Here is a 27,570-nt window from a genome sequence, read left to right as displayed (position 1 = left end):
CATCCACACACTCACTTCACCCCAACACCCCCCCCCACACACACCCGCCCCCACCCAGAACATGCGCACTCCCGAACACACACACTCACGCCATCAAAAAAATGAATTAAGTTCAAACCTCTTCCAACGCCACTCTTACTGATGGACTCTCTACTTAGGTATCTAGCTGCAGAACCATGTCATCCACACCCTCTATGACCTTCTGTCCTGTTCTTCATGTTCCTAATTACCTTGAAAGCTTTTATTTTGAAGTCAACTTATAAAATCTCTTATTTGTTCTGTGCCATTAGACATTGACAGATGCTCCAAGTAACTCTAGGAGAACAACATGATATAAAGATATCATCCTTCTTATTGTGTAATTCAAGACCTTCACACAAGGAAGAAGATTGATGGAGGGTGATGTAAACCTGATTTTAGGGTTAGGATTTCTTGGATGAATTCCCTACAATTAAGGGTTTGTCAAGGATAATCTTCTTTTTTTTTTTTTTTTTTTGGTTGCCAACCCCGGTTTCCAATGGAAAAAGGGAGGGTCCTTGAGAATGATTTGGGAATGCTACTGCAACCTAAGGCTCCAGTGGGTGTAATTGAGATACCCAAAATCTAAGGGTAAACTTATTCAATTATTGGGGAAGATGAAATTGAGTCCTGGCAGGCAAAGGAAAACATTGAGATGTTAGTGGATCCCTAAAGAATTTATGGGAGGGTAATAGGAAGGGTTAGTGTTTTAACAAAACTATTTGGGAAGTGGTGGGGTGATCTGTCATTACCTAAAATTACGGCTGGGTATGGGAGGGTTTGGATAAATCTTTTGGGTGAAACAATTGACAAGAGAAATTTGAATGTTTCAGGAATGGACTTGGCCAGTTTATTTTCTTGGATCTTTCTTTCTTTCCTCTTCTTTTCTTTTCTTTTTTTCTTTTTTCTTTCCTTTCTTTTCTTTTCTTTTCTTTTTCTTTCTTTTTCTTTTCCTTCTTTTCTGTTTTCTATTCTGCCGCAATTCAGAAAAGAGAAAGAGAGAGGGAGCTGAGAGAGAAGAGAGAGGAAAAGGGGGGTCGCAGGCTAGGAGGGGTTCAGGTCTGTCGCAGGGGGGTAGGGGAGGGGGAATAGGGGATGCGCTTGCAGGGGTCGGGGTCTCCTAGCTATCGCAAGATAGAGATGGGGGGTGTGATAGGGCTTGGGTTGCTGGTATTAAACTGGTATGCTGCTGGAGAAGAAGGTTGCTGGTCTGCTGAATAATGGTTGCTGCAAATTGAATCAAAACTCTACAAATTCCCTGTGGCCCTTCCAAGAAAACCACAACCTGTTCCCCACAAGTTCTCTTCAATCTTTATTCAATACAGACTGCATTTTACAGTGATAGAATGGCTTATTTATAGTTTTACATAAACAAAGAAAGAATCTAACTCTAATTGGAGGACTCTACACAGACTCAACTAGGATTTCTAGAAACTGACTCAACTAGGTTTTCCTTTATAAGTTAGGATACCCTTTACAACTAAATTCACCAACAACATAAAATAAAATAACTCTTTTTGAAATAAAAGACCTAATTATCTATAAGACTCCTACTTTAGAAGGAAAAAAAAAATTCCTTAGGACTCAAGAACTCAAACTAAGACTTAAAACATGACTGGACTCTACAAATTAAAACTAAAATTCAGAAAATAAAATTGGAAGCAAATTAGGGCCAGAAAAATGACCAAAATGCCTTTTCTAGGATTTAGCCAGCCCTAGGTGCATCATCTTGGAGTGGGCACCAAGGCCACTCCAAGGTTTCAGCCAGGGGGTAGACCATTGTTCACATCAGAGGATTTAAGAGTGGGGGGTATATTAACAATAATTGGATGCAAAAGGAACTTATACTGTTACTACATCTACCACTTCACCATCTCCGATGCATCACGCTCAAATAGGGCTGTAGCTTCAACGGTTTCTAGGGCTAGACTTGTATTCCAGCTAAGGTTTAGGTCATGGAACAAAAATCGATCGATATGGTCAAAATATCGATCGATATGTCTGCAAATTTTGAAATCGAAACGAAATGTAGTTGTAGGAACGAAAAGTGTAGAATATCGTTTCGTATCGACCGATATATCGGTCGATACGAGTCAAAATATCGGCCCGATACCATATCGGGCCGAAATGTTACTTACACAGGTTATAAAATACCCAAAATCGACCCAGTTTTGACCTACCGACGCTATATCGTCATTTCAAGCGATATCGCCCTCTGCATTTTGACCCCCTTTTGAAATTTTTGGTGATTTCTCTTGCTTTCATCCCCTTCTACACCTAATTTCTAGTACTCCATTTCCTTCAAACACTTGATTTGCTCCTCCATTTGTGCATTTTCTCAAATCTTGCAAGGTAAGTAACCAACTTCCTCATTTTTTTTATTTTTGTTTCATTTGTGCCTTAAATCATGTTAGATTGCTTCAAAATTTATGTATGTTTACTTTAGAGTGTTGATCTATGAATTTGTAGTGTCAAAATTATTTTTTTATTCTTCCTACTATTTTTATTTTTCTGTTATTAAAAATTATTTACTAAATTATGTATATTGCTAAAAATGTATATGTATAGTACATGTATAAGCTTCAAATGAATGTATGTGAGAGTTGAGACACCATATTGCTGTGATGGTGTTGAATTTTATTTTTTTTTTCTGTTAATTATGTGATTTTACTGTATTTAATATATATTTAAATATTAAAAAAAAACTAATTAATTTTTGTTTTAAATTTTAAAATAGCAGAGTATTAGCGGAAGCATGTATGCAATTTTTGGAGCATGTTGTGGATATTTTTAAGATAGTTTGTGTGTATTTTATATATTTTAAAATACATAAGATATATTTTAAGATAGTTGTGTCCCTCCCACTGTCAATTATCGGAGTCAGCCACTGGGACCTTATCAGTATCATTATCCTTCTCCTGAGAGCCAGGGTGCTCTTTCATTTGTTGAGCAAATCTTCCACACTATTCCACAGCCACAAGGCCCACCACCACCAGTTCCTTTGGAGATTCACAACTTCCCACCGTCAAGAAATCTTATGCATGTGGATGAGGCCACGTACAAAGATGCAGTTGTTGACTACGTCAAAAACTATATGGGGCAAACATCATAGGAGTTGTATTGTCATTTGTATGGGGTGCAGACGGAAGAGGGAGACCTTGAGGCTTCAATAGAATAGACTTGTAAGTAATAACATTCCCGCTTCTTCTCTGATTCATGTACTATATACTTGGAATGTTGGATGTTACATTTTCAGTAGTTTTTTAGTAAACTAGTAGCTCTATAGTGTTTATTATGCTTGAAATAGGTAGTATGCAAAAATCCAAATCAATTTGAGTGCATTTGAGGCTCGAAATTGACTTTTCAAGAGTCAGATAAAAAGTATCCAGTTTCGGTCGAAATTTCCATATCGATCAATATTTTTTCCTTGGTTTTGGTCAGGGAGTATGGGTGGTTTTAGCAAGTGGTTTCCCCAACTGTTTCCTAATAAATGTGTTTCTAATTCCCTAGTTTGGGTTTGGTTTGTTTGTGTTCTAATTCCCTTGCTAGGGTTTTGGGTTTTTTGGGTTTTACTATCATATTTTATTCTTTTTAGGATTCCCAAGTCCTTTGTACATGATTTCCTATTTCTGAGAAGTACTTTGGAGGTCTTAAAAGTAAATGTGTTTAACCTCCTTTGTTGAGTTCTTCTCTCTTCTCTGGTTCTCTCTTTAATTAACAATAACATTGGCCCTAATCAATCCATATGGACCTGTGAGGGTTAATCTGTAATTTTGCCCTCTTAAATCAGAAGGCGGCTTGGTTTGAAGGAATTGATGGGTTCACTCTGATTCATACCAAACATGAACCAGCACCAACATACCTGAGTTTGGACCAGAGTATTTAATCTCATTTTGGGGTTTTGAAATGTAATTGTCTTTGGTTCCTCTAGTGCTTTGTGATTTAGGGTTTTTCTCCTTTTCTCCTCCCATCTATCTGTTCAGCGTATGCTGTATTGCTGTAATTGGTGATTCATGGTGTTTATTGCATGTACTTGTAAGATTTTAGCGACTCAGGTATGAGGTTCATTGATTTGATTCGTTATTATACAGCATATGTAAGGATATTGATCTTGGTATAGTGAATCGAACTCTATCCTGAGCTTCGGAGATGTAGGGCTGGTTCTGGCTGAAGTCCATCATCAATTTGGTGTGCTCTCTTCTATTTCCTTTCGTGCGTGATTCAATCTTGCACTGGATTCATTCAGCTAGGCCTAACAAGACCATAAACAAATTACCCACTAGATCAAGTACCCAAAACAGCCAAAGCTTACCCCACAAAAAATGCTTCATTTCACATGTGCAGCTAGAAGAGTTTTGGCAACAATCAGTGATTTATTTGAATAGGTTACAGTACAGAAAGCACAAAAAACTGAAAAATATTAGTCCTGCACATGATGAGAACCAATCACTTCTTGTTTTATATTGAAAAAGATTTCAGCTGTATGAAATTTGTTGCTCATGCTCATCATACGAAAAAGACACAGTCACCATCTCTAAAAAGAACAGAATATTAGAAAATAACCGTGCCGAGTTGACGAAGAACAGACAACTTACATTTCCAGTGCAAAGCTCTGCCAAGATGCAGCCCAGTGACCATATGTCTATCTTCTTATCATATGGAAGCCCTAGGATAACCTCTGGTGCACGATAAGACCTCGACTGTACATAAGAGCAGAGATGATCTGTTTCAAAGCAGCTACTACCAAGGTCTATAACCTTCACCTCACATCTACTGTAGCTCTTTACCAAAATATTCTCAGGCTTCAAATCACAATGAATAAGGCCAAGACCATGCAAAAATTGGAGAGCCTCCAAACACTGAATAGTAATTGACTGCACATACAGAATCAAGAAAATATCAGTTATATGCAGCAAAGCAGCATTGTAAACAGCATACATAGAAATTCAAGTTTTCCAATCAAACATACCTGCAACCTCGGCATTGTAAAGTAAACCTCTCCACCAGATTCTCGATTGAATTTGTGAAATTCATACAAATTTGCCTTGAGAAGTTCACATACAATTAGCAAATGCTCCTAGACACGTTAAATACAAGTCAGAGACAACTTCACAATCCAGAAACAATCAAGTTTGGAGATCTCCTAAATGTAAAAAAGGTAACTAGGTCAGGACAAAACCAACAAGTTGCTCTGATCCACTAGATTACTAGTTTAGACACAGACACCCAACCCTCTTCACCATCCCCATGGGGAAAATATAAAAAAATAGCAAAAGAGCAACAACCCATATGGTAAACCAACACACAGCACATATATGAATGCAACCCCAACCACGCAATAGGTTCAGCAACATATGAATGATAATCATGCATAATCACCCACAAAAGCCAAGGCCAATGATGCACAACAACTCGACATGACTACATGGAGGACATAAGCATCCTCAAAAAAGACAATCATAAGATGCAGGCAAACATTCAAAGGGTAAGTCGTACATGGTTTTGCAACAACTCAGGTCTTCATATAGAATACAGACTTGCAGAGGAAATTTTTCAGCAAATGATATTGAGAAATTGATTAGGGAAGAGAAAGCACCAAATCAACAAAGCATGTCACAAAGATGCATCTGCTATTCTTAAACCACTGCTATCCATCACCAATCCACAAGCACTACCAATACCTACCAAACATCATCACCTATCCTTTCAAAGCCTAGTTTTCAGGATGTTGGATTAAAAAACGGAATTTCCAACAAGAAAACTCGTGTTATCTGCTCATTTCCTCAAAACAATATTTACATATGATTTATGAAGGTAGCTGTGGTATTCGGCAACAAGAATTTTTCACGTGGTCCTCAGCCCTTAGGCTGCTGCTTTTGGTTCCAAGCAACCTTAAATAATGCTGCTACTGGTGGTTCTCAGCAACCTTATGCTACTAGCCTACTACTCGTGGTTTACAATAACTGTATGCAGCTACTTGGGCTTCCCAGCAACCTTATGCTGTGTATGTGGTTTACAGTAACCTATAATACATTTTCTATTAGTGGTTCACAACAACCTAACATACATATTCTTATTTACTGTCTTCGTGAAGATGACTAGTACTTTCTTCCTTGAAAGGGTTACGATGATTTTCGCAACGACCTACGATGCACTTTTTATTGCCTAATTTGCGAAGATTACTAATTACTACTTAACTTCCCTAAGAGTTATGGAATTGATGTTTGCAACAACCTTGCTATTATAGATCATGATTGATGTCCTCTATAACTTTCTTTTGATCTTTGCTACTCGATTTATTTGACACAATGAGTTTTCTCTATCGTCGCTTTTGATGAGTAGCGTGCTTGAGTTGTAATTGGTATAAGAGAGAAGTTCTATGTGTACTCACTGGTATCTGACTGCTATATATGTTCAAGCGGGATCTATTTTTTTTCTTTTCAGATGAATTCACGCTGGATATGTGTTAATACATATATTCCTGTCCTGTAAAGACGTATACGCGTGTTCCCCCCCCCCCAAAAAAAAAAAAGACTTCAGGGGGTGTCTTGATTGTGTTCCATTGTTCGTGGAGGGTCAGCATGAAGTCAAAAGTGGTGGAAAGTTTAGGAGTTATAGTCTATGACAATTCTAAGTTGAGTCATAGTCTAGGATAATCGTTGTTAGCTAATATAGTAAGCCTTTGTTTTTTATTAGACACCCAGTTCTTCTACTAAGAGTTAATTGTTTGATTAGCACAAGGGAGAGGGCAGTCCATGATAGAGGCAATCCATTCCATGTTGTGTGCACCCTCTCTCTCCTGTTCTCCCTCACCACTGTTGTCTTTTGTTCTCACAAGTCCTGGTTGTTGAGAATAAAGCCTCGTACACTTTTTGTTAGTACCATTGCTGGATTAAAAATTTCTATCCTACTACATCTGGTATGACACAGACAGTAGGAAATCTCTATACAATTGAACTCAGATTGCAAGACAAAGTGAACATTTTGACTTTGAGTTTCTCTTTTAATAACATAGAGATTAAAAATCCCAAGTGAGGTGGAAAGACCTGGAGGATATGCACACTGTTGGTGCTAAGATTCTCTTGCAGTTATAGATTCAGACAGGCTTCAAGCAGTCAAATTTTTGTATATTTACAGCATACATGACACTGTATTATATGGATATTAGCAATCTTTAACATTCAAAAAAATGTTTTTTCTTTGAGCCAAAGGCCCAACCACAAGAAAAAGAAGCCTCCAGGATTTGTGGGCACGTTACACTGACCACTACCAAAGACAATTGGGTGGGGGGCACTGCCAGTGTATGTGAGCTAGTCTGGTAAAAGCTAAGATTGTGCCCAAACTAGATAAAAACACAGACAAAAATATCCTATAATAAGTAGCAAAGAAGTAACTAGGAAACAAATCTAAGATTCTTAACAATTGAAACTTCATTAGTACAACATAGCAATTGAAACATTAAAAGGGTGAACCCGGTGCTGAAGGCTTTTGCAAAAGCGGATTCCAGGGGGACAATTTTTCTATGCAGTCTTACCCCAGCAAATTTTGCTCAGATGATGTTTCAGCTATTAAACATTATACAACCTAGATCGGAATTATATTTATCATAAGAAAGGTCTAAAATCAAGGTAAAGCAGCAGTTAAAAAATATTAAAAAAAAAGTCCAGAATAATTCTGACTTACTCGATAATAGAAATAATCATACAAGCGTAGGATATGGTACTTGTCAGCAGGATCATGCTTGTTGACATACTTGAGAAGCTTTATTTCATCAAGGCTCTGATCAAAAAAGTCTTTGTTATTCTTAATAATTTTCACACAGACATCCATGCCTGTGTGTAAGTCATGCGCTTGAATGGCTTTACTAAATGCAGCTGATCCAAGATATTCAGTAACATGGTACCGCCCAGCAATCACAGAATTAAGAACAACATTGAAATTTTTATCCTCCTCAAAGCCAGTTCTGGGGAAAGAAGTAACAGAAATTCAGATAAAAGTCAGATAAGACCAAAGATAAGTAAATAGAAGTGGTGGGGCCTCTCCAACTAGCAGATCCAGTAGCAAAAGGAAATTACAGAACAGCATCCCTTAATCAGAGAGAAATATTGATAGAACAGGCCAGACAGAGTACACAACAATGACAACACCATCCAAGACTTAACCCAACTTTAAGAGGTGGATTACATGGATTCAATAAGAAACAATAGATTACAAAGAACCGCCGTCCAAAAATACCATCCCATCCACACACAACACAAACATTAAAACCATTTTTTTCTTCCTTTTGCTGTTTGGGGTCGGGGGGTCACAAACAGGCCATATAGAATTAATCAAACAATGAAACAGAAGATAACTAGAAAATATCAACTATCAAGGGCTTACATTTTTAAACTTAAAAAAAATCCGTAGAAGTTCCACTAGATCAGAATTAGAGTAAAAACTTGCCTGTTTTTCCTATGAACAATCTTGAGGTTAAAAGTTTCAAATTCTTCCTCCTGCACCTTGATCTGTCTCACTTGCTCCTGGACAGCTGCTGCCTCTTCATCCTCTAATGTGGTCCCTGGATCTTCTTCTCTTACATCACTAGCTTTGTCATCTTCACCTTTTTTAATATGTTCTCTTTCAGCATATTCGTAATTTGAGACTGTCGAAGCAGTAGAATTGCTGATATTAGCAATGTTTTCTTCTCTAGAACTCTTGACGGATGATGAATCACTGCTTCTCTGCTTCCATGTGGCGAGCAAGTCATCAGTCCCCATCGAACCATTGCCACAATTACCAGCTTCATCACCAGTAACAGCATTTCTCCTTGAAAATAAAGTTTTACCAGAGTTAGCCTGCATCGACTCTACGCCTGTTGGAGGTGGAAAAGAAAAGCCAACATCACCATGGTTATTGGTCACCACAAAGGTAGCTTTGTCATTCCCCGTAAACAATTTATCAGAACCCTGCTTGAGTGCCATCTGCTTATCCTTACTAGATCTATCATAATATCTCTCATCAGTGTCATGCTGCAAATGTCTGGATGCACCAATACCAACATCATGATCCTGGAAGTATTCCAAATCCCCTTCACTGCTTCCTCCAACCAAACTTTCCCGTACTTCACTGCCTATATCAGCAATATCACTGTAGATCCCTACACCAATTGATCTAACAGAACCGTGTTGGTCATCATCCATAGAAAGATCATCAGGTCGAGGCCTTTCACACTCATTGAGCACTCTCCCATTGCCTATCGTGATGAAATCATTTGTCTGTGTAACAAAACCCTGCCAAACAGGCTCTGCACGCATCAACTTTAGCTCCTCTTCATCCATCAATTGCCCATCATATTGAGCAATTAAATCATTTTCATGATTCCTTTCATACATTTCGGTCATTGAAAGCCCTATAGGATCATCTGTTGCAACAACTGGTTCAATATTTTTCCCCTGAAAATACTGTTCCCCAGAGAAGTAGGAGTCCTCCTCAGCAAAAGATTGGTCATCATCCTCATCTTTTGTTTGACCACTTTCATGCTGGTCTGGAATACCCCTATGCACCGTTCCTTTTTCATTGTCACTTGGGTAGTCAATTTCATGAGCCAGAAACCAGGTTTCATCTTCAATTGGTTGTCTCATGTATCCCACATCATCATCATCATCATACTCATCAGAGTCCCAATAATCATTAGGATAGTCAACTAACTCACTCAAGCCATCACCAACGGTGGCAAAACCAGAAACTAAATCAGAATTATCCTCAGCAATGCCCTGGCTTACCGACAGCCAACTACTTCCAAGAGCCCTCCTTCCACCTGTTATCATTAAAAGTCAAGGGTTCAGAAATATATATATATATATATATATATATATATATATATATATATATATATATATATATATATATATATATATATATATATATATATATATATATATATTAATAAAAAATACAAAACACGCACATTTAATTTAATACAATAAAAAAAGACAACCGCAACAGCACATTTGTGCCAAACTTCTTAAAATAAGAAATAAAGAAAGAAAGAAAAAGAGGACAACATCCACAACCAGAAACCTGAATTAGCCTCTAAAAGCAGTCCAGCATAACAGTATTAAGGTCAAACAAAAGGATTCACTTAAAATAAAGTTAATGATAAAACAGGAACAACATCTGGTCTAGAAAAGCAGAAAAGAATCTTCTTTAGTTTCTGATACCAGGAGGGAGAAGAAACCAACTTATGTGAACAATGGTCACCCACCCTGGCCGAAACCCTGCTGTGGGCCCCAAGCCCCCCCCGGCGGGGTGGCGCACTTAGGGCTGACCAAACCCTAAAAAGGGTACTTGGTCAGCCCTAATTAATTGCTGGAATTCAAATTTCGAATTTTCAGTTTGATTTTCAGAGTCAAGTTTTATTTAGAAGACTTTGTTTTGACTTGTTGGTTGAGTTCTTGAGTCCTCAAGAGTCTTTCTTTAAAGGACTCTAATAGTTAATTTAAGTCTTTTATTTCAAAAAGAGTTCCTTTGATTTAGGAGATTGTTATTTAGTTGTAGAAGGATATCTTATCTTATAAAGGAAACCATAGTTAAGTTGGTTTCTAAGTTTCAGTTGAGTACAAATGAAGTCTCTCAGTTTGAATTAAGTTCTTTCTTTTGATGTAAGGCTATAAACATGACAGTCTATGATCGTACAGTTTAGCCTAGATTGAATAAAGATTGAACAATCACTGTGGGAAACTATTGAGAAAACACTATGTTGGTAGAACGGCTTATTGTGATCAGTGTGATCTCAAACCCTCTATTTATAATAAAGTGTAAAGAACAATACCCTTACTTGGGTAACAAGAAATAGAAATTTACATGAACACAAACTCTTAATAGAATCGAACTCTTAGTATAACTCAACAACACTCCCCCCTTAAGTTGAGGCATGGATATTAGCCATGCCCAGCTTGCCTATAATAGGAAGGAAATCTCCTTCTTTCAAACCCTTAGTGAAAACATCTGCCACTTGGTCTCCAGACCTCACAAAAGACATGCAGATAAGCCCTTGTTTCAGCTTTCCTTTGACAAAAAACCTGTCAATTTCAATGTGCTTAGTTTGATCATGTTGCACCGCATTATTAGCAATACTAATAGCAGCATTGTTGTCACAATATAGCATCATAGGGTTTGGAACTTGGACTCCAATATCTTGTAGCAAGCCTTTCAACCATAGCTCTATATTTAGCTTCAGTACTGGATAAAGCTACCACATTTTGTTTCTTACTTCTCCAAATAACTAAATTACCTCCAACAAAGGTACAGTAATCTGAAATTGACTTCATGTCTGGAGATCCAGCCCAATCTGCATCAGTGTATGCTTCTACTCTTAAGATTATCAGTGGGTGACAAAAGTATTCCTTTTCCAAGAGTTCCCTTCAAATACTGTAGTATTCTGATAACAGCCTTCATATGAGCTAAATATGGATCATGCATGAATTGGCTCACTATCCCCACAACATAAGCGATGTCTGGCCTGGTGTGGGACAAGTAAATAAGCTTCCCTACCGGCCTTTGGTATCTTCCTTTGTCCATTGGTTCTCCCTCTTTTTCTTTAAGTTTAGCTCCAGCTTCAATAGGGGTATCAACTGCTTCACACCCCAACATTCTCACTTCTGATAATAAATCTAGGACATACTTTCTTTGAGATAGGAATATACCTTTCTTTGATCGAGCCACCTCAATCCCTAAGAAATACTGTAACTTCCCTAGATCTTTAATCTCAAACTCTTTGTCAAAAAAGTCCTTCAACTTTGAATTTCTTCACCATCATTCCCTGTGATGACAATATCGTCTACATAAAAAATGAGAAGTGTGATGTTAGTACCTAACTTCTTGACAAATAGTGTATGATCAGATCAGCATTGCTTTGCTTGGACCCAATAGAAGTCATTGCCTTCAGGAGGCGTCCAAACCAGCATCTAAAAGATAGTTTTAACCCATAAATTGACCTCTTTAACTGACAAACTTTCCCTGCAGCATTGTCATCGGAGAAACCATGTGGGATTTCTATATAGACTTCTTCCTCTAACTCCTCATATAAGAAGGCATTATTTACGTCTAGTTGGTGCAAATTCCAGTCTTTGTTCACAGCTACAGACAACAAGACTCTGACAGTGTTCAGTTTTGCAATAGGGGCAAAAGTCTTCTGATAATCAATCTCATAGGTCTGGGTAAACCCCTTTGCAACTAGTCTAGCCTTCAACTTGTTGACTGATCCATCCATATTTTGTTTAACCACAAACATCCATTTGTAGCCCACTAGTTTTTTTCCTAAAGTGTAACCAGCTCCCAAGTATCATTTTTCTTCATTACCTGCATTTCCTCTACCATAGCTATCTTCCATCTCTTATTAGTATAGGCTTCCTGGCAACTTTTAGGAACAAATATGGATGATAGAGAGGATATAAAAGCACGGTAAGAGTTAGCAAAGAGTCATAAGAGACATATTTAGCTATGGGATGCTGAGTATAAGACCGGACTCATTTTCTAACAACAATAGGAAGATCAGAATAAGATACCTCAAGGGGAACAATAGAATATGATTCTGGAGCAGGAGATTAAAGTGGTAACGTGTCACCTTTCTCCACCTGCTTTAGCCGGTTGTAATTCTTCCTCTGATAAGTCTGCACCTCCTTATTCTGGTCAATCTTGTTTTGAAATACCTTAATAATGTACCTCACAAGAGTGGTCTCCCCATGACTAGGTTCTTCACATGGTTCAAAAAACGGAGGGGGGAATTAAAGTCCTCAAGTATATTGGCTGAAGTCTCCCTCGGTCAAGAAACACTTCTTGAACTCATAAGTTATGTTGTCAAGACTCATTAAAAATGACATCCATGGAAACAATGGTTTTCCTGGAAAGTGGATGATAGTATTTGTACCCTTTTTTAGTAGCAGAATACCCTAGAAAAATGCAACGTAGACCACGGGGAGCCAACATACTTTGATGGGTTGTGATTCTAACATAACAGACACATCCAAAAACCTTTGGGGGAATAATAAAAAAAGAGGTTCCCTAGAGAAGCTCATTAGGACATTTAAAACCAACTATCCTACTGGCCATCCTATTCATAAGGTAAGATGCAGTGAGTATAGCATCACTCCAGTATTGGTCAGGGACATTCATAGCAATCATAAGTGAACGGGCTATCTCTAAAAGATGTTGATTCTTCCTTTCAGCAACCCCATTTTGAGCAGCAGTATCAACACAACTAGTATGGTGTATTATGCCAGAGTCAAAGAGATATCGCTGAAATACACCATCAATATACTCTGTGCCATTGTCACTGTGAAGGATCTTCACAGTGGCATTGAACTGAGTCTTAATCCTATTATGAAAATCACGAAAACATCGAAATACCTCATTTTTTTTGTTTTAAAAGATAAATCCATGTGGAACGAGAGTGACAATCAATAAAAGTAACAAAATACCTATGGTCCGTAATAGACACACGTTGGCAAAGGCTCCACACATCAGTATGAATGAGTCCAAAAGGAATAGATTTTCTATTATGAAGAGAAGGTAAATAAGTATAACGAGTCTGCTTCGCAAAAATGCAGGCTTCACAAAAATAATCATCCTTCTTACAAGAAGAAACGAAATCGGGAAACACTTTCTTAATAGTTCCTAGGGGGGGTGACCTAGCCTACGGTGCCACTGCTGAAGGTCTGATATTACCGAATGGTCCTGATTAGGAGATGCAGTCAAAGCAGAAGTAGATCCTCCAATTGGCTCCAACAGATAAAGTCCGTTGTCTAGTTTACCACGTCCAATCTCCTTCCCCATTACCAGATCCTGGAAGACACAATAAGATGGGGGAAAATCACTTTACAATTCAAGGCATGTGTAAGACTACTAATAGAGAGCAAGTTCGTAAAGAAAGAGGGAACGTGTAAAACTTTAAACAGAGAAAGTGATGGAGAATGTTGAATGGTCCATTTTCTAGCAAAAGAAGAATAGGAGCCATCAGCAATTTGAACTTTATCTTTTCCGGAAGTTGGAACATAATGTAAAAAAAAAGAGGATGAACCTGTCATATGATCAATAGCTCCTGTATCAATGATCCAGGGAGCAGAAACTGAAGAAACATGGTAGCCTGCAAAAGTTGTACCTGATATAACAAGGTAGGAGTTGGTATGGGTAGTGGAGGAAGCAGTAATAGAGGTTGTACCAGCAGTAGAAGACTGCAGAATACATCGTAAAGTAGCTAACTCCTCCTATGAAAAACCAAGAAACTGTCTCAGATAGATTAGCTTTCAAGTTTGCCCTTCTTTGTGCTCTTTTTTGCTCAAAACCAGCAAGCTTCCCATGGAGCTTCCAACAATTGGCCTTGATATGATATGGTTTGTGACAATGCTCGCGCTTGACAATCTCCTTTGCCGAATCAGATTTAGTGCTAACAGACTGTAAGGTTGATTTCTCCATAATAGGTGCATGAAGCATGGCTAATTGACAGCTTACCTCGTACTGAAATAAGGCATAAGACTGTTCGAGTGTAGGAAAGGTAGAACGACTTAATACTTGCACTCTGATCTGATCATACTCCACATTCAAACCTACCAAGAAGTCATATACCCGAATCTTATCAACGTGATTCTTATAAGTAGTCACATCATCTGGATTAGTGGGGTGATAATCCCCATAATGATCCAACTTTTGCCAAAGAGATCACAACTCAGCATAATATTGGGCCACAGTCAGTTCCTTTTGGGTAGACTCATGAAGCTTCTTTCGTAGCTCATAAACCTGTGCATCATTCCCTAACTATTCATATGTTTCAGTAGTAGCCTTCCAAATTTGGGCTGCAATATCAAGTAATAAGTATCCACGGCCAATATTTGGATTCATGGAATTTAAAAGGAATGACATAATAAGAGTCATTTAAGATCCATTTATCCTGTGAAACACATGTGATAGTAGGTTTAATAGTGGTGCCCGTAATGTGTCTAACAAGTCCTCTTCCGGCAATAATTTGTTCCATCAAATCGTACTGAAAGAGGATGAAGAGTAGGGTAATGTTCGGAACCAGTGGGAGCAATAGTACAATCGGTGGTTGCCATGTTGAAAAAATTGGCGGCAGTTCTTCAGTCGTCACCCTTCAACAATAATTGAAACGTCGCAGAAGGTAAAATAGCCAAACCATGTTCTTTCTTTCTTTCTTTCTTTCTTTCTTTCTTTTTTCTTTTTACTTTTTTCTTTTCTTTTCTGGAAATTATAAATAAGTCCCTGCAGAATCTGAATTTACAATTAGACCCGAAACTATGCTAATTTACACATAAGTCCTTGAAAATGTGTAAATTTGCAAATAGGCCCTAAAAACTGTAAACTTGCAAATAGGCCCCTGAAAATTATAAATTTGCAAATAAGCCCCTGAAAATTTGTAAATTTGCAATTAGGTCCCTGAAACTATGCAAATTTATATATAAGTCCCTAAAAGTTTGTAAATTTAAAAGTGAACCCCTCAAACATCGTATTTATGTTTTCTGTTTTTTGGTTGGGCTGATCGAAGCAGCTGGTCTTCAGGAGTCTCTCTTTCAGACGAAGGACGAAAGAAAGAAAAAATACGAAAGAACTCACTGTAGGTGTATGAGCAGCAGCAGTTTCAGGATCAGTGGAAGTTGCAAAAGCAACGGCAGTTTCAGGATCAGTGAAAGTTGCAGTTGCAGAAGTAGCTATTGCAGGAGCAGCGGAAGTTGCACACGCAGCAGCAGCAGCCGCAGAAGCAGCGATTGCAGGAGCAGCGGCAGCGCAGCGAAAGTTGCAGTTGCAGAAGCAGCGGCAGCAGAAGTAGCTATTGCAGTAGCAGCGGAAGTTGCAGATGCAGAAGCATCGGCCGCAGTAGCAGCGATTGCAGGAGCAGGAGCAGCAGCAGCGGAAGTGGCAGATGCAGAAGCAGCAATTGCAAGAGCAACGATTACAGGAGCAGTGGCAGCGGCGGAACCGAATACCCTATTCGAACTGAGACGGAACTGAATCGAATTTCTCCTTCTCGTCTTCTTTCCTCTTGTTTCTGTTCTTATTCTTCCCTAGTTGAACCGAGACTGAACAGATGAACAGCCAGAAAAAGACGGTAGAAAAAAGAATTGCGATGGTTTTGCAACGGTTGCAACGGGTTTAAAAAAATCAGAAGAAGAAGGTAGGTCTCTCTTCCCTAATCGAACTTAGGCTCTGATGCCATGTTGAGATAACACTATGTTGGTAGAATGGCTTATTGTGATCAGTGTGATCTCAAGCCCTCTATCTATAATAAAGTGGAAAGAACAATACCCTTACTTGGGTAACAAGAAATAGAAATTTACATGAACACAAACTCTTAATATAATTGAACTCCTAGTATAACTCAACCAACATAAACAAGTCGCAATTCTCTTGGGAGGGCCCTGGTGGATTTAGAAAGATGTTCTCAGTCAATTCAGCAAGAGTTCTTGAAGCCCAGCAGCAGCCTAGCAATCACAACACCTTCATTCCATCTAACAAGTACAGCATCCAAGAACCCCTCTCCAGACCCTCCCAACCGCAAGCTTCCCTCCCCTCTCCCTCCTAATGCAAGCCTCTCAAAACCTTCCCACCCTTTCCCTAAATTATTAAACCCAAACCAATCCTATCTATCTAATTCAGTCCTTTATTTTCCAAACCCATTCCACCAAGGTGGCTTTGGATATCCCAAAACCATATCCACCATCCCACTTTAGAGTTTGTTAAATCCTAACCTTTCTTAATGCTTTCCATAAACAAGATACAATTTCCCAAATAGACCAACAACCTTAGGATACTTGTTAACCTAAAATTTCTCTATTTGCTTCACCAAAACCATCCCATCTAGGATATAGATAAAAAACCTAACCCCAGGGACACAAATGCCAGAAGAAGGACCAGACAACCCAAAACGGGCAGACCCCGGCCCCACCCGGAGCCCAAACCAGGGAAACCGGGAACGTAAAAGGCCAAGAGCAACCACAGAAAAACAGACGAGCCGTGCCCCACTAACCCCTGTCCACAAACAATAGGACACGCGCCGCCGAAACAGCAGGACAAATTGAATTACAGTCACTCATAAGCAACCTGATGGATTAACTCCTGAATACAAACTGTAATTCTACTAACTGATAAGGACTGCTGAGATTAATAAAAACCAAATAAAAACTCAGATAAACAAGAACAGCACCATAGCTATGCCATTCCCCAGAGGTTTCCCTCTCCCCAAGCACTCGCTTGTCTACTTTTCTTCCCCCCTCTTCCTCTCCTCCTCTTCCCTTACATACTCCCTGAATTCTAACAAACTCCTACGCATAACAAACTCTTACACAATCAGCCACTCATCTGTTGCCACCTGGATTGTTCCTTCTGCTCCTCTGTTTACAGCAGGTTAGTGGTTGCTGTCCAATTGGATGCTGCCATCTGTCTTCTCCTCATTTGGATCCCTGTAGCAGCTGTAGGTGATATTCCGTACTCCCTTTTATTCCTTCGCTTGTATACCTTGGTTATTAGGGGCTTATCATCATCTTAGCAACAAGGGAAAAGGTTTCTAAGTCATCACAAGGTGAAGCTTCCCAAATTGACACGACTCACACTGTAACTCAGTAGTATGTTGAAGACGACCACCTAAAAATTTCAAAATGCAAAGAAGTATATCTTAATCTACAATGAATCTGGTGCCATGAGAGCTTCCCAAACAGGCCACATAAGTGTCAAATAGGTACCATCCCCCCAAGACTCTCAATCCTTACCAAGGATTTTCTTCATCATAAGATCCTAAAAAGGACAAATCTAGGAGAAAAGGTAACAAAACAATTCTATTCAGTGGTAAGTTAATGAATAGACAAGAAACAGAAAGCCTAGTAAATAAAGAACTAAGGTTGGAGATGGGGTAAGAGGAACAATTCCAATGCCTTTAACTGTGGCACAAGAACGACTCGCAAGGGTGACCATGGACATGGATGAACACAAAGAGGAAAGGATACCTGGGGTGCCACACGTGTTAGAGACACTTGAATCAATGATCCAAGGACAAGAGGTGGATGAGAGGCAGGCCATCACATTACTTGTGTGTATAAATGTAGTAATAAATGGCTGGGACTGGGCTACCTAAAACTAGGTGCAGTGAATAAAATCTTCCACAAACGTCTTCACAATTTTATCTTCTAACTTTGAGGTGTAGAAGAGGTCTCTGTAGCAGCAGCAGTATTGCATTACCATATAACTTCCAACAAAATCTCTGAACATGTTTTGGCCGACCACAATGATGACAAGTTTTAACTAGTGCATCTATAAACTACTGAAGAGGTAGGGGGTTTTCTTCCAGCAATAGCCCCATGACCACTAGTATTTGCAGAACTGGAACCACGGTATTAGTATATGTGGTAAAAGTAGACATGTCACTGGGTGTAGCATCATAAGAGTTATCCCTAAAAACCCGAAGAACCCACAAAAAGGTGTCAGATAAGGTGGCACCTTGTCACAACAGAGAATTTGGAGTCTTGATGAATCATACTCCTTCCAAAATCACCCTAAGAGACTCATATTAGCAAGTTTCTCACGCTGGTTCTGCAGTTCAGTAACAACAGAAGAAGTAACGGGAAGTATATCATTCAAACTCTTCATACATCTTTTTGAAGTCCACAAAATATTGGGTCAAAGGACGGCCCTTCCAATCAACTCTATAAAACTTCTGGGATAGCTCACATATGCGGGAAAGGTTGTTCTAACAAAAAAATACAGTACATTCAAATACTCCAATAGGTCCTAGACAGTATCAATATGGGTTGTAAACAAGGTCCACACTGTTTTTCTCCATAGAATTCAGCATCGGACCAACGATATGGGCATCCACCGTATCTCAGTTAGGACATTTAGCATTAGACTTTTTGGCCAGTTGTCCTCTCCCAATAATTACTAACCTAACAATTTTCCTCCACTGATGGAAGTTAGTAACCCCTTCAAGTTTATGTTCAGTGTGTTAGAGAGAGGAAGAGATCAGAAACTCAATCATACTGGTTTTGTTTTCTATTTTAGCTTCAGCCGTTCAACAAAAGCCATGGAGTACCAATTTGCTGTCCACAAACTATACAGCAAGGAAACAATCAAATACCAGAAAAAGAAAGACAATTAGTCCAATTCAATGCTGCCCTTCATAACCCTTTTATAATTAGTCACAAAGTCTTAACAGAACCAGGGTAACAACCTAACAGAATTACAGTCTCAAGTAAATCTGATACGGAGAAATTATGATCAAACCGGGTTCATACCTGGTTCGACCCTCGACCCCGGTCGAGGCAGAGGGAACCGACTCGCTCCCGAGCGAACCGGATCCAGAAGATGGCATGCTGAAGAAGAAAACTGATTCAGCTACAAGCACGCCCTAATCCTACTTATGGATTAGGGTAATTACCCTAATGATGGCAAACTCGAATTGACGGCTGCGGCTAATCATTATCGAAGGGATAATCATCGCATAACCTAAAGAGTTATCTCAAGAGTCCTCTACTAGTCCAAACTAGTAGAAGTTTGTTGCTCAACGGATCTATCTGTTAAGATCCAACGACAACCCGAAGAAGGCTCAAGTGCATCCAACGAAGGAGATTCGAAGGTACACTCTATATAAACCTCACTACCATACGAGGTGAGGGGGGATCGAAAACACACAATCTGAGACTCAGGTTCAGATACATACTGATAGACTTAAACTATCAGCGGCTTACGATCTATATCACCTTTCCCAGTTCTTCATTCCTTAGCTCTGTGCTTCTAGCAGAGCCGTTTGTGATTAAGTTCATCAACTGACTTAGCCTTCGGAGGTGGACTCCCGACCCCCGCGGTCGGGCCACATCTGACGCTTTCGTTTTGCAGGTCATCACGAGGAGATCTAAGGGCTGAGCAGATTTTGGACGCATCATTTGGCGCCGTCTGTGGGAAAGACTTGAAAAGCCATGGTGACTAGATCAGCAGCCGCTGCACAGCGCAATTCCGGTGTTCAGATCCCAGGAGCAAATAATCCAGATATTCCCCAGGGAAGCCAAAATCCTATCGAGGTAGATGATGGTCAGAGAGGACGTAATCCTCCTGATACATTCCAAGATCAATTGGATCAGGTAAAGATTCAACTTTTGGAGGTGAGCCAAGCACTCCGCCTGCTCACCAGACGAGTGGTTTTACCACAAGAACCTAATCAACGCGATTCAGGGAGACGTGCGTTACCACGTGATCAAAGATTGGCTGAAGACCGGAATATCGGTCAGAATTTTCGTGAAGGAGACCGAGGACCTAGGAGGATTGATGATCAACCTAGGCGAGACGATTGGTTCGACAGATCGCAAGAGAGTACAACTTATTCAAATACAAGGTTGGATACAGGGGTAAGAACTCACTCACCAACTGTCAGAAGAACCGTTCGCGATGATCGAGCAGTTCGCGACGAGCGGAATGTTCGGGAAGGACGGGTTGTTCGTGATGATCGGATAGCACGGGATGATCGTGTTAATCGAGGTCGTGATCATATTGTTGAAGATCACCCGACCCAGATTGGTCAAGAATTGGCCAACATCAATGAGAAATTAGGGCAGTTGGCTAAGGGCGGGATAGCCGAGGATATTTACTCGGTCATTCGGAAGACCCCTTTGCCGAGCCAATTGCGGGATATCGGTTTCCCCATAACTTCCGTTTGCCTACCTTTTCTACATTCGATGGCTCCGGAGATCCAACAGCTCACATTGGCTATTACCAACGAGACCATGGCGTTTTCGGGTAATTCGATGAAATTTTATGCAAGGTTTTTGGTTCATCTCTAATCGGAGCAAGCACAAAAGTGGTTTTCAAACCTCCCCTCGGAAGGATCGTAAACTTTGATGAATTGGCGCGCAAATTCATAGGGCGATTCCCGGAGTGGAATACGAGTCAAGAAAACGGAAGAAACCTTGTTTACTTGTCGGACAAGGAAAGAACGAATCAATCGGAGAGTTTCTAAAAAGATTCAACAAAGTAACGATGGAGATAGAAAATTTGGATGAGCAAGTAGCCAAAACTGCTATATTCACGGGACTCACTAATCGGAAACTCCTGGAGTTATTACTACAGGATATGCCCGCAACTTATGCTTTGAGTTGGTACAGAGATGCCGAAGCGTGGTGAAGTCATGGAGATTCTAGACGCGCGCCAAGGAGATAATAAAGTCTCCAATAAAGGAATGAAGGCTCCTGAGCAGAAGCAGAAGCCAAAGAAAAATGTCCGTGATCGGGTTGGAAAATCTCAGGCTTGGCGCCAAAGGTCTCCCGGTAAAAGTGAGTATACTCCATTGAATGTTCCTCGGGCTGATATTTTAAATATCATCAAAAGAAAAAATATCTTGAAGTGGCCGCCTAAAATTCTTTTGAAACCCGGAGAGCAGCAGGATCGAGAAAAGTATTGCCGATTCCACAAGGACTATGGTCATTATACAAATGACTGTCGTCATCTGAAAGCAGATATTGAGAGATTAATATCTCAGGGACATTTGTCCAGTTTTGTTAGCAGAAGGAGGGAGGAGCCACGTGCGGCTGCTCCTAAAAGGGATCATTCGGTTAGTTCAGAACGATCAAGGGAGGCCCCGAAGTCTAAGAAGGGCAAGGAGGTGATTGAAGCTACTCGGTCACCGATCCTTACCATCTTCGGGGGACCAGAGCCCGAATCACTCCGGAGTTTGAAAACAAAATCCAAATTTGTTGGAACCGGAGAGACGCAGAAGCGAAAAAAGCTTAATGGTGAAGATTCTATCACCTTTAGCGAGGAGGACGAAAGAGACGTTTGTTTACCTCACGATGATGCCATAGTCATCAAGGTAGAGATTGCACGTCGGGAAGTGCATAGAGTTTTGGTTGATACAGGGTCTGCAACTAACCTAATTTCTTACGAAGTGTATCAAAAATTGAAGGTGGATCAGGACTTGATGAAACCTTCATCCACACATCTATATGGTTTTGCAGGGTCATCTACAGTGGTGGAAGGATCGGTCCAATTGGACTTATCTATTGGAAGTTTTCCTAAGGAAACAACCGTCCGAATCAATTTTTTGGTAGTTCAGGAACTGCCAGCTTATAATATTATCCTCGGGCGACCATCTTTATCCAAGATAGGTGCTATTGTTTCAACAAAACACCTGAAGATAAAATTCCCGACTGATATGGGAATTGGTCAAGTCTCCTCTGATCAGAGGATCTCTCGGCAATGTTACGTTGCCTATTTAAAAGACAAGGAGAGCCCAAGGAAGGTAACTGCCCTACCTATAGAAGTTCGAGACGATCGGGAAGAAGCAAAGATGCAAAGACCCAAACCAGTGGAGAAGCTGGAACAAATCCAACTGTGTACCAAGGATGAGAAAAATATTACTTATATCGGGTTTGAACAGCTGGAGGAATTTAAAGATAAGTTGAAGTTATTTCTTCAACAGAATAAAGATGTATTTGCATGGTCTCATGAAGACATGCCAGGAATCGATCGGGCTGTCGCAGAACATAAACTCTGGATAGATCCTAAGGCGAAACCAGTGATACAAAAAAGGAGAAATTTCTCCATTGAAAAGTATGAAGCGTTCGTATCGAAGTTGAAAAACTCAAGAATTCTAGTTTCATAGAACCAATTGAATGTCCAACTTGGTTGGCCAACGTGGTAATGGTAAAAAAGGTGAATGGGAAGTGGAGGATGTGTACAGACTACACAGATCTTAACAAGGCTTGCCCTAAAGATTGCTATCCGTTGCCTCGGATTGACCTCTTGATAGATGCGACTGCAGGATATGAAACTTTAAGTTTCATGGATGCCTACTCAGGGTATAATCAGATCCTTATGAATAAGGAGGATGAGAAGTTTACAGCTTTCATGACTGATCGTGAAAGCTATTATTATAAGGTCATGCCTTTTGGCCTGAAGAACGCAGAAGCAACATATCAGAGGGCCGTCAACAAGATTTTCAAAGAGCTGATAGGAAAGAATGTTGAAGCTTATGTTGACGACATGCTAGTGAAAAGCTTTACAAAAGCAAATCATATTGCAGATTTGACTGAGGTATTCTCAATACTGCGAAAGTATCAAATGAAGCTCAACCTAGAAAAGTGCGCCTTTGGAGTCTCCTCGGGCAAATTTTTGGGCTTCATGGTATCACAGAGGGGAATTGAGGCTAATCTTGCCAAAATTCAAGCTCTGGTTGATATGGAGGCTCCCAAAACTATTCATGATGTGCAGTGTTTAACAGGGAGAGTTGCTGCTTTGAATCGATTCATCTCCAAGTCTGGAGAAAAATGTTTGCCTTTCTTCAAGGCACTTAAAGACTTGAAGGGCAGCAAGGAAGCAAAATGGACTGAAGAGTGCCAGAAAGCTTTCGAGGAGTTAAAAGAAGCACTTGGACAACCACCGATCTTGTCCAGACCAGAGAAGGGGGAAATATTACAGCTATATCTAGCGACGTCCCTTTCAGCGGTCAATGCGGTACTTGTTCGTGAAAAAGATAAAAAACAGTGGCCGATTTACTATGTAAGCCACGTGTTGCTAGATGCGGAGACAAGATATTCGCAGATTGAGAAGCAGGCTCTGGCTCTCATGATGGCCGCCAGGAAGCTAAGGCCATATTGTCAGGCTCATCCAATTGAGGTATTTACAACTTTTCCTCTTAGTAAAGTTCTTAATAAACCTGATTTGTCTGGAAGGATGGTGTCCTGGTCACTTGAACTCAGTGAGTTCCAAGTGAGCTTTAAGCCCAGAACTGCAATCAAGGCTCAGGCTTTAGCCGATTTTGTAGTAGAAACTATTGCCACGGTGGAACCCACCATCGAGGATCCCATTATACCAACCACTTGAGAGGTATATGTGGATGGTTCGAGTAATAAAGATAAGAGCAGAGCTGGAATTCTATTAAAAAGTCCAGCAGGATTTATTATTCGATATGCTTTGAGATTTGTATTTGAAGCAAGTAATAACGAAGCAGAATATGAGGCTCTGATAGTTGGACTTCGATTATCAAAAGCATTGTCTATTGCAGATGTTACTATTTATAGTGACTCAACTTATAGTCAACCAAGTCCAGGGGGAGTATGGTATTAAAGAACCACGCTTGCAGAAATATCAAGAGATAGTGCAGGCATTTCAAAACCAATTTCGGAATTTGAAGATATCTCAGATTTCGAGGAATGAAAATTCAGTGGCAGATGAGCTATCCCGACTAGCCAATGCCAAAGAAAAGAATCTAGACCCTTCGGTCTATATTGAAGAAATAACTTTTCCAAGTTATCATGAGAAAGAAATTTCTTATATTGAAGCAGAGCGTTGCTGGATGGATCCGATAATCGAGTATCTGAGAGATGACAAATTACCTGAGGATCCGAAAGAGGCAAAGTTGATCAAGATACGATCAGCTAGATTTGTCATTCATAATGGGAGACTATACAAAAGATCTTATTCTAGACCCCTTATGAGATGTATAGGCCCCGAAGGAGCAAAATCAGCTTTGGCTTGAGGTTCATGAAGGAATTTGTGGAGCTCACATGGGTGGACGAGCCCTGGCTCACAAAATTCTGAGACTTGGGTTATATTGGCCTAAGGTCCAAGAGGCTGCTATGGAATATGTTCGTCGGTGTGGTAACTGTCAAATTCATGCTACAGTATCGAAGCGCCGGCGGAAACCATGACTTCAATTCTAGATCCCATTCCCTTTACGATGTGGGGAATTGATATCATGGGCAAATTCACCAAGGCGTCAGGCGGACGGGAATATCTGATAGTAGCAATTGATTACTTCACGAAATGGGTTGAAACCAGTGCACTAGCAGCAATTACTGAGAAAAAAGTGGAGAAATTCGTGCTTGAATCAATCATATATCGCTTTGGGATTCCAAAGATTATCGTCACTGACCATGGTACTCAGTTCGACTGTCCGCAATTTGAGCAATTTTGCGGAACATATATGATCGAGCATCGTATGTCCTCAATGGCATACCCCCGAGCAATGGACGAGTAGAGGTTACTAACCGAACGCTCTTTGGAAGGAATAAAGAGAAGACTCGAAGCTGACAAAGTTTCTTGGGTCGAAGAACTTCATAATGTATTGTGGGCCTATAGAACTACGGTTCGAACACCCACAGGAGAAACTCCATTCAGGTTGGCATATGGATCCGAAGCATTGGCACCAGTGGAGATAACGGTGGGGACATTACGGGATCGTGAGTTCGAGGAAAAAGCAAATGAACAAGGACTGCTTGATAGTCTTGATCTGTTGGACGAAGTTCGGGCAAAGGCAATAGCACGAACTCAACATTATCAAAGAAGGATAGCGTCTCATTATAATACTCGAGTGAAGAATCGCCGGTACTTAGCCGGAGATTTGGTGTTTAGAAACACCCTAGCTTCCAACCCGCGTCACCAAAGAAAATTGGACCCTTCCTGGGAAGGACCTTATATGGTTGTAAAACCAGTTGGTTCAGGAGCTTATAGGCTGAAGAACATCAACACACAGAAAGAGTTGGATCGGTCGTGGAATGCCAGACATCTCAAAAAGTTTTATCCTTGATGATGATTTCAATTTTGTTCGCGATGTAAACATTTTCAACTCAATCAATGCAATTTTTGGCTTTCAACAAATTATTTTTTGATTGGGGGCATCATACACCACATTCAAGAACAAGATCCAACTATAAGGCATCGGATGAAAATTCGTGTGGGTCCTTCAACACTTATGGAATTTTTTGGGATCTTCTTAAGTCGAGGCATCGGATGAAAATCCGAGTGAGTTCCTTTTGCAAGGTGTCGGTTTGAAACCCGAGTAAGTTCCTTCAAGACTTATTGAATTTTCGAATAATCTGTAAGTAAAGGCATCGGTTTAAAACCCGAGTGAGTTCCTTCTCAGACTTATTGTATTTCTCCGGAAATCTTTAAGTAAAGGCATCGGTTTAAAACCCGAGTGAGTTCCTTCTCAGACTTATTGTATTTCTCCGGAAATCTTTAAGTAAAGGCACCGGTTTAAAACCCGAGTGAGTTCCTTCTCAGACTTATTGTATTTCTCCGGAAATCTTTAAGTAAAGGCATCGGTTTAAAACCCGAGTGAGTTCCTTCTCAGATTTATTGCATTTCTCCGGAAATCTTTAAGTAAAGGCATTGTTTCAAACAACTAAGACCTAATTCAACAGCAATTCAAGTGGCTAGCAAAGCTCAAGATGAAGTTAATTTCTTATTTCTTCAAAAGATCGAAAGAGGCCAGTATCAAAACAATTACAAGAGCTGGATACAATCTTCGGTCAAAAAAGAAAGTCATCATCGGTGACTGTTAAGAAGTTATACAAGATCGACACGACTTTGCTAGAACAAACATGAGTCAACCATTGGTGTGGATTCAAGGAAAAGAAGAGGAGAAATGAGGATTACAAAAAATATTTCGGTATGCATAAAATCCTCCGCAATTTCATACTCTTTGTCCAGCTTGTCTAGGAGAAGTATGGTCCTCGACCAAACTTGCATTCAAGACCAGCTCGTCATAATTGACTTCTTCCAGGGTAGAATAAACAGGAGAATCTTCCGGATAATGCATAATATCCGGATCGGAAGGTGGAGGATCAATCTTATCTTTGGTCCAGTCAGGAGGAGGAATACCCAGGTCGGTAAATACTTCAGGATGACAAACAGCACTGTAGGGAGTCGTATCAAAAGAAGGATCCTTCCTTAATATTGATTCCCATACTTCGTTCTCACCATCCCGGTACGCCTGCAAATTATAAGCATTCAGCATATCAACAAAGGGCTTACTGTGTAAATACTTGAAGACGCAGGCTCTGCGAACATCAGTTGGAAGGGATTCGAGCAAAGGAACGACAGCTTGCCTTTGTGGTAACGCTTCAGATCCTTTGGCTCCTGACTTTCCAACTGCTCGCTCCAGTTGCCAGATCTTCTCCCTGGCATCATCCAATTCCGACTAAAGACGACCGATCATCGAATTCTTTTCTCCTGCAACCTCCCAAGCTAATTTCCGAAGGCGAGCAATCTCAGCATCTTTAGCTTCAGAGATTTCCCGAAGCCTGGAAACTTCATTGCTCAACCTATTGAGCCTAGAGGCTGCTTCCACTTGGTTATGGAAGTTACCAGTAAGACTCCTGCAAATAACTTTCGAGTTAAAAATAAAAATAAAAATAAATAAAAAAAAGGAGCAGAAGAGTAATTTTTCAGAATCAAAAGAAAATGAAGAAAGACTTACATCACTAGTGACTTCGTAAAGACTTCATCTGGAAGTTTGGAAAGAACTGCGCTCTCAGAAGTCATTCGAGCAGCAGTGCACCATTCCAAAGCTTTGTCAAACTCGTTTGACACTAATTCGGGCGAAGGATGAGAAGGATGAGCTACATCAAGAGAAGGATGAGCTGCATCACCTATCACCCGATGGCGCTTCCTGGTGGCAAAATCCTCCAACTCCAAAGGAGAGGAGGAGGATGCCAAACAAGCACTGGAGTTGGAAATAGAAGCAGCGCCTGCTGGGACCACACCTTCATCAGACGCCAACATAGTTGCCTCAGATGCCCG

At 40.2% G+C, this 27,570-nt stretch overlaps 1 protein-coding gene across 2 annotated transcripts in view; it reads right to left on the bottom strand.

Annotated features, from left to right (window-relative positions):
• Positions 1-27,570, bottom strand: part of LOC149011263 (uncharacterized) — a 63,582-nt gene that overhangs the window by 24,056 nt on the left and 11,956 nt on the right. For both annotated transcript variants that reach the window (XM_089163915.1, XM_089163913.1), the window contains exons 3-6: positions 8,464-9,817; positions 7,702-7,981; positions 4,988-5,095; positions 4,614-4,892 (exon numbers count right to left, since the gene is read on the bottom strand). In XM_089163915.1, coding sequence (XP_089020041.1) covers positions 4,614-4,892; positions 4,988-5,095; positions 7,702-7,981; positions 8,464-9,817 — 2,021 coding nt within the window. The remainder of the gene's footprint in view (positions 1-4,613; positions 4,893-4,987; positions 5,096-7,701; positions 7,982-8,463; positions 9,818-27,570) is intronic.

Source organism: Hakea prostrata, chromosome 7 (assembly GCF_041222555.1).
Source record: "Hakea prostrata isolate BN-2017 chromosome 7, UWA_Hpros_2, whole genome shotgun sequence".
NCBI lineage: Eukaryota > Viridiplantae > Streptophyta > Magnoliopsida > Proteales > Proteaceae > Hakea > Hakea prostrata.
This window is presented reverse-complemented; position numbering and strand designations above follow the sequence as displayed.